Here is a 16543-nt window from a genome sequence, read left to right as displayed (position 1 = left end):
TCACGCATGGAGGGGCCTCGCTCCCACCCCGGCGCAGCTCCGCGCCCACCCCCGGGGAGACCGTTCGGGAGGGAAACGCTTCTGGCGTTTTGGGGGTACAGAGAGCCCCCCCCCGGCTCCCCCCAGGCCCCCTTCGCTGCTGCCCCGTGGGGTGGGGATGCGCGGCCCCCTCCTCGCTGCAGACCCCCCCTCCAGCGGCTTTGTGTCTCGCTGTGCCAGGGCATTGTCTGCGGGGGAGAGACCCGCCGGAGTCAGCCCGAGGTCAGGCAGCAGCTCCCCGCACCCCCCCTGCAGAATCCCGGGGGGAAACCGGGCTGCGGCTTCCGCTCCAGAGCACCGGGGGGGCATCACCCCCAGCACCACCGGCCCGCCAGCCCGCTCCAAAACCGCCGTGGGGCTGAGTCTTTGTCCCGGCTGTGGAGGAGGTGGGTGGGCAGAGGGCTCCCGGGGGGAGGGACGGCCCAACCTCGCTATTAGACATCAGAGAGTCTCCACCGGGAGCTCCCCGGGAGAGCTCAGCCCCTCGGTTCCCCGCGCACGGACTGACAGACCCCGGTGACGGGGCACCGGACTGTCCCCTCCCCAAGGCCGCGGGGGCGGGTTCCCCCCCGCCCTGCCCGCAGACCCCCGGGGGCAGCGCTGGCACCGGGACCCCCGGAGGGGCAGAACCGGGACCCCGGGAGCAGGACCCGGGACGAGGCGCAGGGGGCTGAGACCCCCAGGGCAGGGACCGGGGCGGGGGAAGCAACGGCCGGGACCCCCCCGGGAGCAAGTGCGGCCGCGTCACCTGCGGGTCCCGCCGGGGCCGGTGCAGGGGCCGGGACCGGGGCCGGGGCCGGGGCCAGGCCGGTCCCTGCCCCCGCCAGGCTCCACCCCGGGCGGTGCGGGATAAAACTTGGGGCACCTCCCCGGCAGCTCCGCGTCAGGGCTGCGCTCGGGCCGGCTCCAGCGCTCGGGAGGGGGCACCGCACCGCGACCCCCCCCTCCCCGGGAACTTTCTGGGGCCTTTTCCTCCCTCCGGAGGCAGCTCAGCCCCGGCCGCGCCGGGGACCCGCGGGGCCGCGCTCCGGGCTCGGTGAGTGGGGCTGGGCCGGGCTGGGGGGGCGCGGGCCGGACTTTTGGGGGAGAAGGGGGGGGTCCGCGGACCGGGGCGCGCTCGCTCGCTTTTCCCGGGGGGGCCCCACTCCTCGGGGCAGAGCCCACCCGCTCCCGTCGGGACTCGCCGTTTCCCCGGTCACTCGGGGCTTTGCGGCCCTCGGGGCACGGGCTCCCCTCGCTCCGGGGACCCCAAGTGCGGCCTCCCCCGGGGGGGGGGGCGTCCCGCTCAGCCCCCCCATCGCGTTCCGGGGAGCGGCCCCTCGCGCCCCCCCACCCCCGGGGTGCCGTCGTGGGGGGCTGCCCGGGGTGTTTCGCTCCGTGTCGGCGGGCGGGCAGCGGCCCCCGGGGCTCACCGCGGCCGGGCTCCCCGGTGTCTCGGCGAGGGCTCCCAGGACCCCCCCCCCGCGGGGCCCCCCCCGGGCGCAGGAGGAGCGGCGGGGCCGGCAGAGGGCGCCCGCGCTTTGCTGACTCATAGCCCCCCCCCCCCCCCCGGGGCCCCCCCGGTAGAGGGGGCCGGGCCGGGCCGGGCCCCGGGGTGTCCGTTCCACCCCCCCGGGCTGGGTCCCCGCCGCGGGATTTAGCGGAGGAGGGGGGGGGGGATGTGGGGGTGGTGTGGGGGAGCTCAGCCCCGCGTCCGGGCAGTTCCCCGTAGCTGTAACGGCGTCACCGGGAGGGTGACCGGGCGGGTGCGTGTGACCGGGCGGGTGCGTGTGACCGGGCGGGTGTGCCCGGCTGCGGGTGACTCTGCGTGTCCGTGTGCCCCCCCCGCCCTTTCCGCCTCGGTGTCCCCGCGTCACTCGCCTCCGGCGGGCGGTCCCCTCCCCTCCGCGGCCTCCTCCGGTGCGGGGGCCGCTCACCGCACCCCCTCCCGCCGCCGCCTGCCCGTGTCCCGCCTTCACCCCTCCGGGCCCTGCACCCCCAGCCCCGGCGGGTCCCCGGGTAGGGGCAGCCCCGCACCCCGCCGGTCGTTGGGGGCTGCCGGGCGCTGCCGCCCCCCCCCGGCCGGGCCGGAGCCCCCCGCCGCTGCCCCGGGGCCCCTTTGTTGCGGCCCGGGGTTGTGAATGGCCCCGGGGGGGGGCGGGGGGGGGGGGCGGGGCCGCGCGGCCGCGTGGGCGGGAGGAATCCGGCCGGGCCGCCCCGCCCACCCCGAGCCACGTGGGGAGCCGCTGCCCGTCTCCTATTGGCTGACACCGCGGATGTCGGGGCGTTCGGCGCTTTCCCATTGGCTGCGGCCGCCGGAGGAGCCCGAGTGAATGAGGGCGAGGCCCCGCCCGCGGGACGTTGCTACATTGTAACTTCCCCCCCGCCCTCCCCCCCCCCCGCTCCCACGGCAGCGCGCGGCGGCGGCCGGTTCGGCGGGTCCGGCCCCAAAGAGAGGAGAGGGGGGAGCGAGCGGCCTCCCCGCCCCTCGCCGTGGCCTCCGGGCCCGCACCCCGCCCCCAGGAACCCCGCACGGAGGGAGCGAGCGGCGGAGGGAGAAAGAAAGGAGGCGGCGGGCGGGCAGCGAGCAGGCAGGGAGCGGGCAGGGAGCGGGCAGCGGGCAGGGCAGGCAGCGAGCGGGCAGCAGGCAGGGCAGCGGGCAGGCAGGGCGGGCAGCGCCGCTTCCACCGCCCCCCCCTCCCGTAGGCAGCCAGCGCCGCCTCCCCTCGCCCCGCCAGCAGCGGGAGAAAAACGGGAGATTAATTTTTTTTTTTGCTATTTTTTTTTTAACATTTTATTTATTTCGCCTGGGCCGCGGAGGGCCCGGCCGGTGCCAGCCCGGCCGCGGGGATCACCCCTTCCCCGCCCTCCCTCCCTCTTTTCCCCGGCCCCCGCACGGGAGGACTCGAAGCGGAGCCGGAGTTCCCGTGGCTACCGCCGGGGCGAGCGGCGGAGCGGGCCCCGCTCCCTCCTTTGTCCGCTCCCCCCCCCCCTCCTCCGCCGCTCCCGCCTCGCCCCCCCGGCACCGACCGCCGTTTCCCCCCCCCCTCCCCGCAGCTCGGCGGATGGACCCGCAGCCCGGCGCCAGGAGCTGCAGCCGCGGGGCTCCCGCCTGCGAGGTGGTCCCGAACGAGCCCCCCATGAACCTCTACATCCACACCACCACCGGGACCCGCTATGAGCTCTCGGTGCCCGCCGAGGAGACGGTGGAGGGGCTGAAGCGGCGCCTGTCCCAGCGCCTCAAGGTGCCCAAGGAGCGGCTGGCGCTGCTGCACAAAGAGAGGTAGGCAGGGCTCGGCTCGGCTCGGCTCGGCCCGGGGGGGGGCCCGCCGGGGTCTCCATCCCCCGCCCCGGCAGCGGGGCTGGGCGCGGGGGCGGCCCCTCGCACCGGGCTCGGCACCGCACAAAGGCTCCCGCCCCCCTTCCCCCCCTGCCTGGCCCCATTCCTCCGCGGGTCGGGGAAGGGGGGGGGGAGCAGCAGCCCGGGGGGCCGCGGGCGGGGGCGAGACGGGGGCCGGGGCGCAGGGAGGGAGGGGGGGGGGCTCCGGGCCGTGCCGGGGACCGGAGCGCGGCCGCCGCCCCCCCCTCGCCGGGGCTCCTTTGTGGGCGGCGGGCCCGGCCGTGCCCCGCGGGGGCCCTGCCCTTTGTTCTGGGCTCAACTTCGGCGGCGGCGCGGCCCGGCCCCCCCCTCCCCTTCACCGAGCCCCCAGCGCTGGGAGGGCCGGGGGCGGCTGCGAGGAGAGAAGGGGGGGGCGGGGGGGGTCGGTCCTTTGTCTGCCAAAGGGCCGGGGCGAGGGGGCTGCGCGGCCCCCCCCAAGGGGTGCGGGGACCGAGGGGGGCCAGGCTCCCCCCCCGCCCCGCGCTGTGCTCAGCCCCGGCCTGGAGTAACTTGGGGAGTCTCGCCCGGATCGGGGACGGGAAGCGGGGGGGGGGGGGCACGTCCATCTGCCGGCACCTCCGGGGCCGGGGGGGGCACGTCCCCCCGCGCCGCCTCCCCCACCCCACGCTGGTCCCAGCTCCTTTCCCACACCCGTGGGCAGGTTTCCTGTGCCACGAAGCCCCGTGGGCCCCCCCCAGCCCCTGACCGGCTCCTTGCCCCAGCTCGGTCAATGGCTGCAGCACCCCTCGGCCCTGCCCCGCACCCCCCATGCACGCTGCACAGAGCCGGGGTACCCCGGGCCCCCCCCGGGGTGCAGGGGGCTGACGGGGAAGAGGCCGCAGGGTGCAGGGCCCCCTCCTGCCTCTCAGGTGTTGGAAACACTTGGGGTGGGGGTGCTTGAGGGGGCTCAGTCCTCGGGGAGCAGCCAGGCTTGCAGCTGGTGTGTGTGTCCCCCAATTTATGCCCCCCCCACATCAGTGCACGTAGCTGGGGCTGCACTGACCTCGCCTCTGACATCTCCCCCCTCTCCCCCCAGCCGGCTCAGCTCTGGAAAGCTGCAGGACCTGGGGGTCGCGGAAGGCAGCAAACTGACGCTGGTGCCCACCGTGGAGGCCGGCTTGATGGTGAGCAGCGTGTCCCTGCGGCTCCCCCCCCCCCCCTCCTCCCTCCCACTCGTGCCCATCTATTATTAAAGCCCCCGGCGAGGATGCGTTGGCCACCCCGCGGCTGCCCCAGCCCTGGCCCAGGAGGCCACGCCGGTCTGGGCACGGCAGCAGGTTTAATATTTCGCTGCTTTTCTCAGGGCTTGTGTAGAAATAGTGGAAGTGACATGTCATCCCTCCCCTCCTGCCGCACAGACGCCCCCTCCTTCTCTGCATTTGTAATGTTAATCCCCCCCTCCTCCTTTTTTTTCCTTTTTTTTTTTTTTTTTCCAGTCCCAGGCGTCCAGGCCAGAACAGTCGGTGATGCAAGCGCTGGAAAGCTTAACTGAAACTCAGGTGAGAGGCTCGATGCACCCCCCTGAGACAAAGGCGGCTCCGCGGGGCGGCGGGGGGGGGATGACAACACTGCTGTGACCTGACCTCGCTCCCCCTCCCGAAGGGTTTTGGTGTTTAGTGCCCCGTTTAGGTTTCACCTTCAGCAGGGGTTGGGAGTGCTGAGGGTGGTGCCCGGGGCGGGCACCGTCATCCTGCGCAGCGCCGGGCGCGGGGAGGTCCCACGCTGCCGCTCGCAGCCCAAACACGCCGGCAGCGGCGAGGGCAGAGGCGCTGGGAGGTGAAGTGACTCAGTCAAGGTCACGCAGCAGGTCGGCGGCAGAGCCAGGCGGCCCAGGGCCCTGCCTGGGGGGTGCGAGGCCTCAGCCCCCCCCCCCCTGCAGCCACCCACCCTGCACTGCACAGGCAGGGCTGCCTGCCTGCCCCCCGTGGAGGGGGGCCACTGGGATGTGCCGGGGGGCTCATGGGGCCACTGGGCCATGCTGGGAGCTCGTGGGGCTGCAGAGCCCGGCTTCTCCTCCCCCTCTCCTTGGAGCCGTCCTTGGGAGGGGGGTGTTGGGGGGGGAATTGGCCGTGCTGGGCTATTCTGGCAACCTCCGTGCGCCTGCTCGGTGGCCTTGGGCTGGGGCGCCCGGGTGCCGAGGAGGGGGTGCGGGGGGGGCGGCGGTGCTGGCGGGGGCCGTGTTTAGAATAACTGCGAAGTTTCTTGGCGGCTGGCGGGGCGGCCTCCAGCGCGGGAGGTGTCGTGGGGGGGTCCCTCCGCCCGCGTTCCCAGGGCTGGGTGCGCGCGCAGCCGCCGGCTGCCTGCCGCGAAGGTGGAATTTACCCCCAGCCGCGCAGGCCCTGGCTTCTTTGTTTTCAGTCTCTTTATTATTGCTGTTAAACTCTTTCCTTCCTTTCCGGCCAATGCTGCAGCTTATTTTTTTTAAAGGGTTTTTTTTCCACTTTTTTTTTTTCTCTTTTTAACCTGCCTCGCTGCCTTTGGAGGAGGGGGCTGAGCCCCGCGCTGTGCCGGGGCCAGACAGGGGGGTTGGCGGGGGCACGGCTGTGCCCGCGGTGGGGACGTGGCTGCCCTGTGTGGGGGAACCTTCGCTGACCCACCGTGCCCTTGGCTGCCCGGGGTGACCTTGACTTTCGGCAGCTGGTTTAACCCTGTGTGGGCCACGGGGGTGAGCTTGGAGCTGGAGTCCTGTGCCAGAGGCTGGTGCCCGCCTCTGCCCTCCCTTGCCAGGGTGCCCGGGCAGCCCGGTGCGGCGCGGGGTGCTGCCTGTCCCGGTGGGGGTGCAGAGCTGTGGGAGGGGGCTGGTTCTGGCAGCCCACCCCGGGGGTCCCGGGGCACATCCCGGCCCCATCGCTCAGGCTGTGCAGCTCCCGCCGGGGTGGGCAACGAGGTGGGGTGTCCTGGGGAGCAGCAGGGCCAGGGAGCTGCCCAGAGCAGGGGGGACTTGGGGTCCCCCCGCATTTGTGGGGGCAGCTGTTCCTGGCCCCACAGTGCCCTGTACAGCTCCCGTGGGGCAGGTGGCCGTGGTCCCTCCGGAGGCATTTTGGGGGGTGGCCACGGTTTGGTGGCCCCGGTTTTCCCCTCGAGGCTGTGCCGGGCGGGCCGGGGTCTGGCAGCACGGGCGTGCCGCGGCGCTGCCTGCGGGCAGCGGCTCCTGCCCACGGCAGGTTCCTCCCGGGTCGGTGATTCAGGAAGCCGGGGCTGCGCAGGAGGAACCGCCAGCACCTGGGGGGTGGAGGGCGGGGGGGGGCAGGAAACCACTCCTCTCATTCATGCTTTGCTCGGCTCTGCCTGCGTCACGCATCCTCCGGCAGCGCAGGCAGAGCTGCGCCGACTTCCTCTGGGGGTGGCGAGGGGGGGGCCGGGGCGCTGCCACCCCCTCCCCACCCAGGTGCCTTTGGGGAAGTGGCTGCGGGGCCGGAGGTGACGCTGCGCCCCGGGGTCTTCCTGGAAGGGCTTTGCTGCGCTTCCTTCTGCCGGGGGGGGGGCTCGGCGGTGCCCCCGCTTTCCAGGGAGCCCCCGGCCCCGGGCGGGCAGCTGGCGGCTGATCCCGCAGCCTCGGCTCTTCCTTCCCCCGGTCCCTCCGCCCGATTGTGGGGTGGAGGGGGGGGACACACGGGGACACATCCTGCCCAGCTCGGCCCTACTGGGGTGGGGGGCTGGGGGGGCTCTGGCCCTCTGCCCTCCTTGGCACGGGAAAACCCCCCGGGCTGTGGTGGGACCCGGCTGTCGGCTGCAACTGCGCCCGGCTGGAGAGGCTGCGGGGGCTGGGGGGGCATTTCCTGCTCCCCCCTCACCCCCCCATCCTCGATCTGGCCCTGCCTTTCCCCTCCGGATCTGCCAGGAACCGAAGCAGGACAGCTTGCCTGCGTTTTGGGGGGGCTGCTGCCCTCCCCGCTTGGGGCAGGGCCTGGCTGGAGGCAGCTCCTGCTCTCCACCAACCCCCGGGGGGGGGTCCGGGGGTGTCTGGGGCTGGGGGCCGGGGTGACGCGGGGCCAGGCGTTGGAGCAAGGCGGGAATGCGGCGTTCTCTGAGTCATCCGCGTTTCTGAGAAGCAGCCGGGAGACACTTGCCCCGTCCCTGTGGGCCCCGAGCCCGGCACGGCACAGCCGGGTCCCTAGGCAGGGCTTGGCAGGAGCCCAGGGGGACCCCTGAGCACGGGGGGGGGGGGGGGGGGCTTTGGGGGGGCCCAGTGGTCCCAGAGCCCTCGGTGGGGCCGTCAGGCCCCCCCAGGCTGGGAGGGACGGGGCCGTGGGCGGCCGAGCAGGCGGCTGGGTGGGACGTGTTTGCATTGGAGCGGCCTGGTTTCGCCGGGAGGGGGGTTGGCAGCGGCGTGGGGGCGGGTGCTGGGAGCCCCGGAGCTGCGGTCCCGCCGGGCCTGGGCCACCACCGGGACCCAGTTGGCTCAGCGCCGCGGCCGAGCCCCTGGCTAGCCCAGGGTGGGTGCGCGGGAGGCCCTGGGACCCCCGCGCCTGGGGAGTGTGGGGGGGGTGTTATTTGGAGTGCGCTGGGAAGCGCCCGGCAGCGTGGGTTTGGGGTGCTCTGGTTTCTCCCGACGCTGGCGAGGGGTCAGGCAGGGCGCAGGCAGGGCGCAGGCAGGTGTGAGTCACATGGAGGGGAGGCGGCCTCGGGTGCTGCTGACGTCAGGAGGCCCCGGGGAGGCGCACGGGGCTCCCCTGAGCGAGGGCAGCCGGGGTGCCAGCCCTGGTGGAGGGTGGGTGCCCCTGCCCTGGCTGCCCCCCCCCCCCCCCCCCCCCCCCCCCCGCCGTGTGCAGGATGGGACCGGGGGGGGCTGCGGGAAGACCCTGCTGCCCACTGAGGGTCTCGGTGGGGAGAGGGATTGGAGCTGCCCCCCCATCCTGGGCACAGGGCTGGGCTCTGCTCGGTGTGAGGTGGGGGGGTCTGGTCCCCTTCCAGGGCTGGGAGAGTGGCGTGTGGACCTGGCTGGGGGAGGGGGTGTCTGTGTTTGCCCTGTGGGGAACATCCCACCGACGCTGGCTCCGTGGGCAGCCGCTGCCTGCTGCTGCCTGCTGCTGCCTGCCCGGGCCGCGCTGCCCGCGGGGGCTCTGTGCTGCAGTCGTGATGCCGAAGGGGCTGTCGCGGGGGGGGGGGGGGGGGTGGGCCGCGTCTGTCCCCGGCTGTGGTGGGCAGGGAAACTGAGGCAGAGCCTGGGCCGGGGGGCAGGCGGGGGGGCCGGGGGGCAGGTGGGGGGGCCGTGGCGACGCTTTCCCAGGTGCCGTGTTCACGCACACGCGTGTGCACCCGCCCGAGCGCCCGCCCGCTGTCCGCTCCCACCCCCTCGCCCCGTAACCTCCGTGGCCAGAGCCGCAGTGTCTCCTTCACGCCCACCCCTTCCTCTGCAGCCTCCGCCTGACACGCTCGGGGCTTTGCTGCTGGTATTTTTAAAGCTGCTTTTCCCACGGCTTCTCAGAACCGGCCTCCGCTGGAACGGGGCGCGGGGGAGCGGGGGGGGGGGGGGGGCACGAAGGGGGGGCCGTGCTCTGCAGAGGTGCCGGCCCTTGGCTGCGGGAGGTCAGGGGGGTGAAGGGGGGGGGGAGCGCAGCTCTGCAGGACCCCTTACCTGGTCCTGCCGCGGGTGCCGGCTGCACCCCGAAGGTGCCGGGGGGGTGTGGGTGGGTGACGTCTGCGGGAGCCGTGCACGGCGCTGCACGTGATGAGCTGGGGAAGCCGGGCCCCGCTGCGCCCCAGAATAGCGTGGCTGGAGGGGGGGGGCGGCGGTGGTGGCGTCATCCCCATTAGCTGTGACCCGGTGTCCTGCCCACAGCCCTGCCTGCCGTGAGCCTGCGCCCTCCAGCCGGGCTGGGGGGGGGGGGTGAGAGGCACAAACCGCACCCCCCCCGCAGCACACGCAAAGGCGTGGAGGGGGGGATGGATGTGGAATGTGGGGGGATGCTGAGCGGAGCTGGGGGGGCTCCCCCATTCCCCAGCACAGATGTCGAGTGATTGATGCATCCGGGGGGTGCTGAGTGATGTGCTGGGGTGGGGGGGGGGGGAGCAGGTGTTGGGGATTGGGGGCCCCCCCCCCCCTCCCTCCCCAGCCAGGACCAGGGCAGGGTCAGGCCCCAGCTCTTGTCTCTGCGCTGCAGCTGCTCCATCACCTGCCTGTGCCGGAGCCTCAGGGGCGGGCAGGGGCAAATCCTGCCTGCGCAGCCGCTCCGCCGGGCCTGCCCCCCCCTCGGGCTGTGTTTGGAGTGGGGGGGGGTGATGTGGGCTGCCCTCCCCTGCCTTTCCTGCCTGATAGCCCCAAGTCACGGCAGCAGGCATGGCAGGGACCCGGCATGTCCTCACCTGCCCCCTCCCCAGCCCCCCCCAGCAAGGGAGCTCGCTTCCTGTGCTGGGGGGGGGGCAGCCCCCCCCCCAACTGCTCCCTGGGCTGGCCGGAGGAGTGCTGCTGGCCCCGGGGGTGGGTGTGCAGCAGCGTGGCAGCCCTGGCTGCGGCCCCTGCCTGGCCCTGCCCGCCGGGCTGCGGCGGGGGGGTGGGGGGGCCCAGCCCGGCGGTTTTGTGCTGGGAGATACAGGGCGGGGAGAGAACAATCCCCCCCCCTCGGCGCCGTCAGCTGGTGGAGCTGGCACCGCACTGGGGTCGCACGGGGACGATGGCCGGGCTCGCCGGGCTGGCACTGCCGCGGCCCCGGGAAAGGGCTGGTGGGGTCGGGGGGTGGGGGGGTCACCCCTTCGCTGCCCGAATGACCCGATCGCGTGGGACAGGAGCCCATCCCCTTGCTCGGCACCGGGGGGGGGGGAGTCTCTCTGCGTGCCAGGACTGACCCCCAGCTCCTTCTCTCCTCAGGTCAACGACTTCTTGTCGGGCCGGTCGCCGCTGACCCTGGCGCTGCGCGTGGGCGACCACATGATGTTCGTGCAGCTGCAGCTGGCGGCGCAGCAGAGCAGCGGGCAGCTCCAGCACCGGCACCTCATCGCCAGCCGCGGCGAGGCGGGGGCCGCCGCCAGCCCCCACTGCCGCACGCTGCACGGCGGCGCCGGCTCCGGCTTCGCCCGCATCCCCGTGGTGCCTGCCTGCCAGCAGAGCCCGGCCCCCAGCCCCGCGCCCGCCGCGCCGGCCCCCCCCATGTACTGTAACGCCCCCCACCCCGCTCCCGTCACCGCCGGCATGTTCCGGTCGCACGGGGCCAGCGCGCAGACGGTGAACAGCAGCGTCGTCTCCTCCTGCTCGGAGGTGAGCGGGGACTGGGGGCTCCCAGTGCCTTTTGGGGAGGGGGGGTGGGGTGAGGCTGTGCAGTGCCCTGCCCTGGCGATGCTCTGCCCTGCCTCAGTTTCCCCACGCACGGGACAAGGGGGTTCCCCTGCCCAGTTTGCAGAACGTCCCCCCCTGTTGTCCCGGGAGGGGCTCAGGGACAGGGTGGAAGCCAGGACTTTGTTCTGTCCATCTTCAGGAGCTGCGCTCGCTGGCTCCCCCGGCTTGGTGGGGGAGTTGGGGGGTGACTGCCCAGACCCCCAGCGCACAGAGGGGTGGGAGAGCCAGTTCCTCCTGTCCCAGTAAAACTGGGGCTGCTGGTGCCTGCTGGACCCCGCTCCCTGCCTGGGGCTGCCACGGGGGTCTCCTGGCATGACCCGGCCGTTTGGTGGGGGGGGGGGGGCAGGAGGGCCGGAGCGGGGCTGTGTGCCCCCCCCGATGCCCCAGCACAACCCTGACGTGTCTCTGTCCCGCGCAGGTGGACTGCGGCGCCCGCGGCAGCACCCCCCCGGGGAGCAGCCCTGCCCCCACGGCCCGGTCCCGCAAACCCGGCGCGGTCATCGAGAGCTTCGTCAACCACGCGCCGGGGGTCTTCTCAGGGACCTTCTCCGGTACGTGGCGCTGAGCCCCCCCTGACCCCCCAACGGCTGCGGTGGAGGGGATGGAGGCGGCGGGAGGGGGGGATGTGGGTCTTGGGGGGGAGCTGCTCATCTCACACCCACCTCTCCCCCCCCCACCCCGGCCCTGCAGGCACTTTGCACCCCAACTGCCAGGACAGCAGCGGGCGGCCGCGGCGGGACATCGGCACCATCCTGCAGATCCTGAACGACCTCCTCAGCGCCACGCGACACTACCAGGGCATGCCCCAGTCCCTGACGCAGCTCCGCTGCCAGACGCAATTCTCCTCCTCCTCTTCCTCCTCCTCCTCCTCCTCGCCTCCTGCCTCCCCGGACCTCGCCACCAAAACTACCTCAGAGCCGCTGCCGGCGGCCGCGGCCTCCCCGCCCCTGCACCCCGTCGTCCAGTGCCAAAGCCAGATCCGGATGTGCAAGCCCAGCGGTAAGCCCGGCTGCCTTCACGGGGTGGGGGGGGGCTGGGGGGGCTACTGCTGGCCCCCGGGGTCGCCTCGGCCGGCCGCGCTGCCCACACGCTGCCCAGCGCCCGGGCTCTGGGTTCGGCACCTCCCGCGTCCTGGGTCTGTGGGTGTTCGTGGCCGAGGTGGGCAGAGAGGGGCTGGGGAGCCCCTGCAGCCCCCCCAGGCCAGAGCTGACCCCCCCACCCCCTGTTTTTGCACAGGGGTCCCTCCCCACGACGCCCGATGCTGGAGTTCGCTTCAGGCCTTTGGGTTTTATATATAATTTTTTTCCCCTGTAACGACTGGCTGCTCGCGCAGCGAAGCACCCCAGGGCTCTGCCCGCTCCTGCCTGCAGCGGAGGGAGCAGGCAGGGGGCTGGCAGGCAGGGTGGGGCTGGGGGCCCCCCCCATCCTCCCCCTGGCTGAGTGATTGACAGGTGTCACTCAGGGCAGGGTCTCTGCAGGGGGGAAGGTTGTCTCTGTCTCCCCTGCAGAGACAAAACTGGGGGGTGCGGGGGGGTGCTGGCAGCGCACGGGGGGGGGGCAGGTGGCTGCCGTGTCCCCGTCTCTGTCCCCGCTCCCCCGGGAGCTCCGGGCCTGTCCCCGCTGCAGGGGTGGAGGTTTTTTTTGGGGGGGACAGGGGACACCCAGACTCTGGCTCCTCGCCCACCTCCCCATTTGCAAACCCACCACGGGCCTGGGGGCGAAGGTGGGTTTGGCTGGGGGGGGCCCCCCCAGGGCGTGGCGGGCGGCTCCCGCGGCCCCCCCAGGCGGTTTGGGGTGCACACCTGCACGCCCTGAGGCCGGAAGGCACCCGAAGGCGCCCGCCCCGGCCCCCCCCCCTGTGATTTGCTTAGAGAAAAGAAGTGAAACCGCCGGTGCTGGCCGGGGGGGGGGGCTCGCCCTCCCCTCTGGGTTTTCTCTTCCTTCTCTCCTGGCCGAGGGGCGTCCGGGCCCCCCCCGGGGGCGGCTCCGTGCCGGCTCCCAGCCCTCGGTGACGTGGCCACGACCCCAGCGCAGCCAAACCCCCCCCCCGGGGCCACCCCCGCCTCTCCGCGGGGTGTGTTGGTGGGGGAAACCTGTCCCCCCCCGCCCCAGGCCCCATCTGGGCTCACCCCGCTCGGGCCCCCTTGGCCCCTTTGCTCATTTTTGTGTGGAATTCCCAGCACGGGGGAGAGAGACACCCCCAAACCCCCCCCAGCCCCGCGCCGGCATCCAGCCCCGCCACCGCATGGCTCTGCCTGGTGCCAGGACCCCTCCTCCGCCCCGGGGGGGGGTTGTTTGGGTTCACAGGGGGGTTGTCCCCCCGCTCCTGCCGTCCGTTCCCACCCACGGGCCGGGGGGCGATGCTGGAATTTCGGGGGGTTCACGTGGGGCCGCCGGAGCCCGTTTGGTGCTGACGGTGCCGCCGTGTCCCTGTGTGGGGGAAACTGAGGCCGGAGGGAAGCCGGGTCGCTCTGTCCCCTTGGCGTGGCTCTGCCGCAGCCCGACCCCCCCTCCCGGCCGCTGCGGGTGGGGGTTCGGTGCTCCCAGCCCCCCGCAGCTGCTCTCTGGGCCAAGTTTGTTCTGGAGCGGGATCCCTTTTTTCCTCTTTCCCCAGCGCTGGAGCCCACGTCTGGAGCTTCAATTGTTCGTCCTCCCACGCGCCGCAGCGGGGCCAGGCCCGCACCGGCTGCCGTGCCGCGGCGGGGGGGGGCAGCCGGGCTGCTGCCGCCCCTCCCTCGCTGGGGAAATGCCCCCCCCGCTTTGGGGCAGCCCCCCAAAAAGGGGCTTCTCCCCAGCAGGGACCGGCCGCCCCGCGGTACGCGGCTTTTTGGGGGTGTCCGTGCGTCCGTGCTGGGTTGGGGGGTCGCGGGTGATTACAGGCAGCCCCCCGCCCCCTCTGTGACCCCCCTCCCCACTTCTGCCGTTGCAGGGGACCGCTTGCGGCAGACGGAGAACCGGGCGACGCGCTGCAAGGTGGAGCGGCTGCAGCTGCTGATGCAGCAGAAGCGGCTGCGCAGGAAGGCGCGCCGGGACGCGCGGGCGCCCTACCCCTGGCTGCCCAGCCGCAAGGCCGCCCGCACCAACAGCAACAGCAGCGTCTCCAGCGAGGGCAGCCTGGACCTCGACTTCGAGGACTCGGTGTGGAAGCCGGAGGTCAAGGCGGACATGAAATCGGAGTTTGTCGTAGCATAAGAGCCGTGTCGGCCCCCGGGGAGGGGGGTCCCCCCGCTCCCGGTGCCGTTGCTGTTGGCGTGGGCCAGATCTCCTCTAGATTCGCCATCTCCTGCGACCGGACGCCGCGGGGCCGACCCTGCCCGCACCGGGGGAGCCTCACACCCCCCACACACACACCCACTTCCCCCCCCTCCCGCCCCCCCCCGGCTTGGTTGGGTTTGGGGAGATGGGGGGAGCAGGCAGGAGCTGCTGGCCCCCTCCCTGGCTGGGAGCGGGGGGTGTCCCGGCACCCGGGGGGGGGCCCTGGGGGATATCAGAGCTGCTGCTTTGCTGCGAAGAGGGGTGCAGCGGGGTGGGCTCCGACCCCCCCGGCGTGTGTGTGTGTGGTGTTCCCCCCCCCCTCCCCGGTGCAAGCAGGAGGAGATGAAGTCTCTTTCGGAGGTGCTGGGGCCCCCCCGGGTTTGGGGGCCATTTGTTTTCCTTCCCTTCTATATGTAGCATTGCTCGGCTGCGGGGCTGGGCCCCCCCCGGGTGGCTGGGGGGGACACGCGTGTGCCTGGGTGCCACCGGCCCCGCTGCCGCAGCCAGGGTTGGGGGGGGGAGGGGGCTTTGTTTTGGGGTGGGTTTTCATTTTGTTTTTGGAGGGAAAAGAAATGGCGCCTTCCCTCCGTGGCTGAGACCAACTTCCGAGTCGCTGGACTCTTTCCCGCCCACCTCTTGGTGCGTTGGATTTTCTTTTTTAACTTAAAAAAGAAGAAGAGGAAAAAAAAAAAAAAGATTAAAAAAATAATGAATAAATAAACCCAGTACTCGGTCATGGCTGTCCGCAAGCCGTGGGGCTAATATTTATAGACATTAATTACCCGACTGAGCCAATACTGACATAGTCTTGCATAGGCCGTAGAAATCCTTTTTCTTGTCCGACTTTGATTTTTTTTTTTTTTTCGTCAGGAGATCTGTGCAAATAGAGAACCCATGTGATGTGTTTTTTGTCTGTAAAAGTCTTTTTTTTGTGTGTTTCGGGGAGGGGGGGGTGGGGGGGAGAGCGAGGCTTTCGGTCTTTAATATTTTATTTTTTATTTTTGAAATAAATTTGGGCAGTCTGGATGCAACTGTGCCTGCCTCTGCTGTCAGGGGGGAGGGGTGGGACAAGGGGCCCCCCCTTTCTCTCAGAGTCGTCAATGGCCCGGCCTGTGTTCAGCACTACACGTGTGTGTGCACCCCCTGCACACGCGTGACTGTGCACACGCATGATCACGCACACGCAGCTGCCTCCATCGCTCCCCCAGCCCTGCAGGCGTGTTCAGCGCCGCACACACGTGCCTGCAGCCGTGCCCGGGTGCACACGTGTGTGCCCAGGTCTGTGCATACATGTACAAGCGTGTGCGCACCCGCCTCCGCGGGATGGAGAGAAACCTGAAAGAGCAGGGGGGAGGTGACGGAGCTGGGGGTCCCCTCGCGCTGGACCCCCACCCTGGCCCGCAGGGACGTGCCGGGTTCGGCGTTTCCAGGCCCCGCCGGTGCTGGCCCGACCGGGTGAGCGCGGTGCCGGCCGTGCCGACGTGCTCAGCCGCTGCCCCGAGGAGCCGGGCCGGTTCCACCAGCCGGGCTGGCCGCGGGTGCTGGCACCCTTCAGCCCTCCTGCGTCACGGCGGGGTGGCCGCGGGCCGGGGCGGAGGGGTTGGTGGCCACGAACCCGCTGCCGCCCCGATGCCCCGGTTCCATCCCCGGGGCCTGGCATGGCTGTGCCTCAGTTTCCCCACCTGCAGCTGCAGGTTGGTTCGCCCACCCCAGGGAAGGTGACGGGGGGGGGATGGCCCTGGGGACACGCGTTGGTGCCATCCCACCCACAGGTGCCCACTTCCCCCGGCCCCTTCAGCTCCCAGGGGTTGGGGGGAGGCCCCTGGGGTCTCTGGGAACAAACCATGGGGGGCCAGCGGGGCTCGGGGTGTCAGTGGCTGCGTGGTGCCATGTCTGGGGGACGCTGGGCTGGAGCACCCCCCCGTGCTGCGCTTCTGCACCCATCACTGTGACACAGTGGGTGCCAGCACCCCCAGCTACCCTGCACATGCTGGGGGGTGGCAGTGTGGCCCTGGGGGAATGGGGGGGGGGGGGGGGGGCGCTGAGCTGTGGGGCTGTTATTTGGGGAGGGGGCAGCAGTGGCTGCCCGTGTCCCCTGTGCATGCACCCCGTCCAGCCCTGTCCCTGCACCCTAGGGACTGTGGGGGGGGACAATCCAGAGCCCCCCCGGGGGACCCAGCACCCCGTGGACAGGACAGGATTGTCTGGCTGGGGCTGGCGGCTCTTCCCATGGGGGAACACCCGGGGGGGGGGGGGGGGGGGCCCGGCCGTAGGGCTGGGGGGGGCTTCGCTGGACCCTGAGCCCTTGGGGGCAGCTGAGCGCCGGAGGAAGCCAGGGCCGGGAGAGGAAGTGGCTCCGGTTCCTGCGGTGACATGTGTGACACCGGGCGCCCCGCTGCCAGCGCCCCGCTTTGACGTCATTTCGGGTAGAGGCGCCCTGGGCCGCCCCCCCGACACCCCCGGCCCGCGCCGCTCGCGCCAAATTTGGCAACGGGAAGAGGAGCCGCTCGCCGCCGGGAGCAGGCGGCAGAGGCCTTTTAAGGCAATCGCTGCCCGGCCGGGCACGCGTGGGGACGCACACGCGTGTGCACGCTCCCACCCACCTGTTTGCACGTGGG

The 16543-nt window shown here is 72.3% G+C and overlaps 1 protein-coding gene across 2 annotated transcripts; it reads left to right on the top strand.

The window, feature by feature from the left end:
• The first annotated feature begins 692 nt into the window (after positions 1-692).
• On the top strand, positions 693-14830 carry MIDN (midnolin). 2 transcript variants are annotated; one of them, XM_074851615.1, is made up of 8 exons: positions 693-1075; positions 3076-3301; positions 4434-4521; positions 4834-4896; positions 10206-10592; positions 11089-11221; positions 11361-11669; positions 13600-14830. In XM_074851615.1, the coding sequence occupies exons 2-8, from the start codon at positions 3084-3086 to the stop codon at positions 13860-13862; spliced, it is 1461 nt and encodes a 486-aa protein (XP_074707716.1). In that variant the 5' UTR covers positions 693-1075; positions 3076-3083; the 3' UTR covers positions 13863-14830. The 2 variants fall into 2 exon arrangements, with proteins under 2 accessions (XP_074707716.1, XP_074707715.1); XM_074851614.1 differs by lacking the exon at positions 693-1075 and adding an exon at positions 2421-2609.
• The last annotated feature ends 1713 nt before the right edge of the window (positions 14831-16543 follow it).

This window comes from Strix uralensis, chromosome 27 (genome assembly GCF_047716275.1).
Source record: "Strix uralensis isolate ZFMK-TIS-50842 chromosome 27, bStrUra1, whole genome shotgun sequence".
Lineage (NCBI taxonomy): Eukaryota > Metazoa > Chordata > Aves > Strigiformes > Strigidae > Strix > Strix uralensis.
Note: the sequence above shows the minus strand (reverse complement) of the source record. Positions and strands in the feature narration are given on the sequence as shown.

Excerpts from the sequence above, each read along its gene's own strand:
- MIDN (XM_074851615.1), top strand. The coding sequence starts at position 3,084 with ATGGACCCGCAGCCCGGCGCCAGGAGCTGCAGCCGCGGGGCTCCCGCC. Across the intron at positions 3,302-4,433 it reads GCGCTGCTGCACAAAGAGAG|CCGGCTCAGCTCTGGAAAGC; the intron begins GTAGGCAGGGCT and ends CTCTCCCCCCAG. Across the intron at positions 11,670-13,599 it reads CCGGATGTGCAAGCCCAGCG|GGGACCGCTTGCGGCAGACG; the intron begins GTAAGCCCGGCT and ends CTGCCGTTGCAG.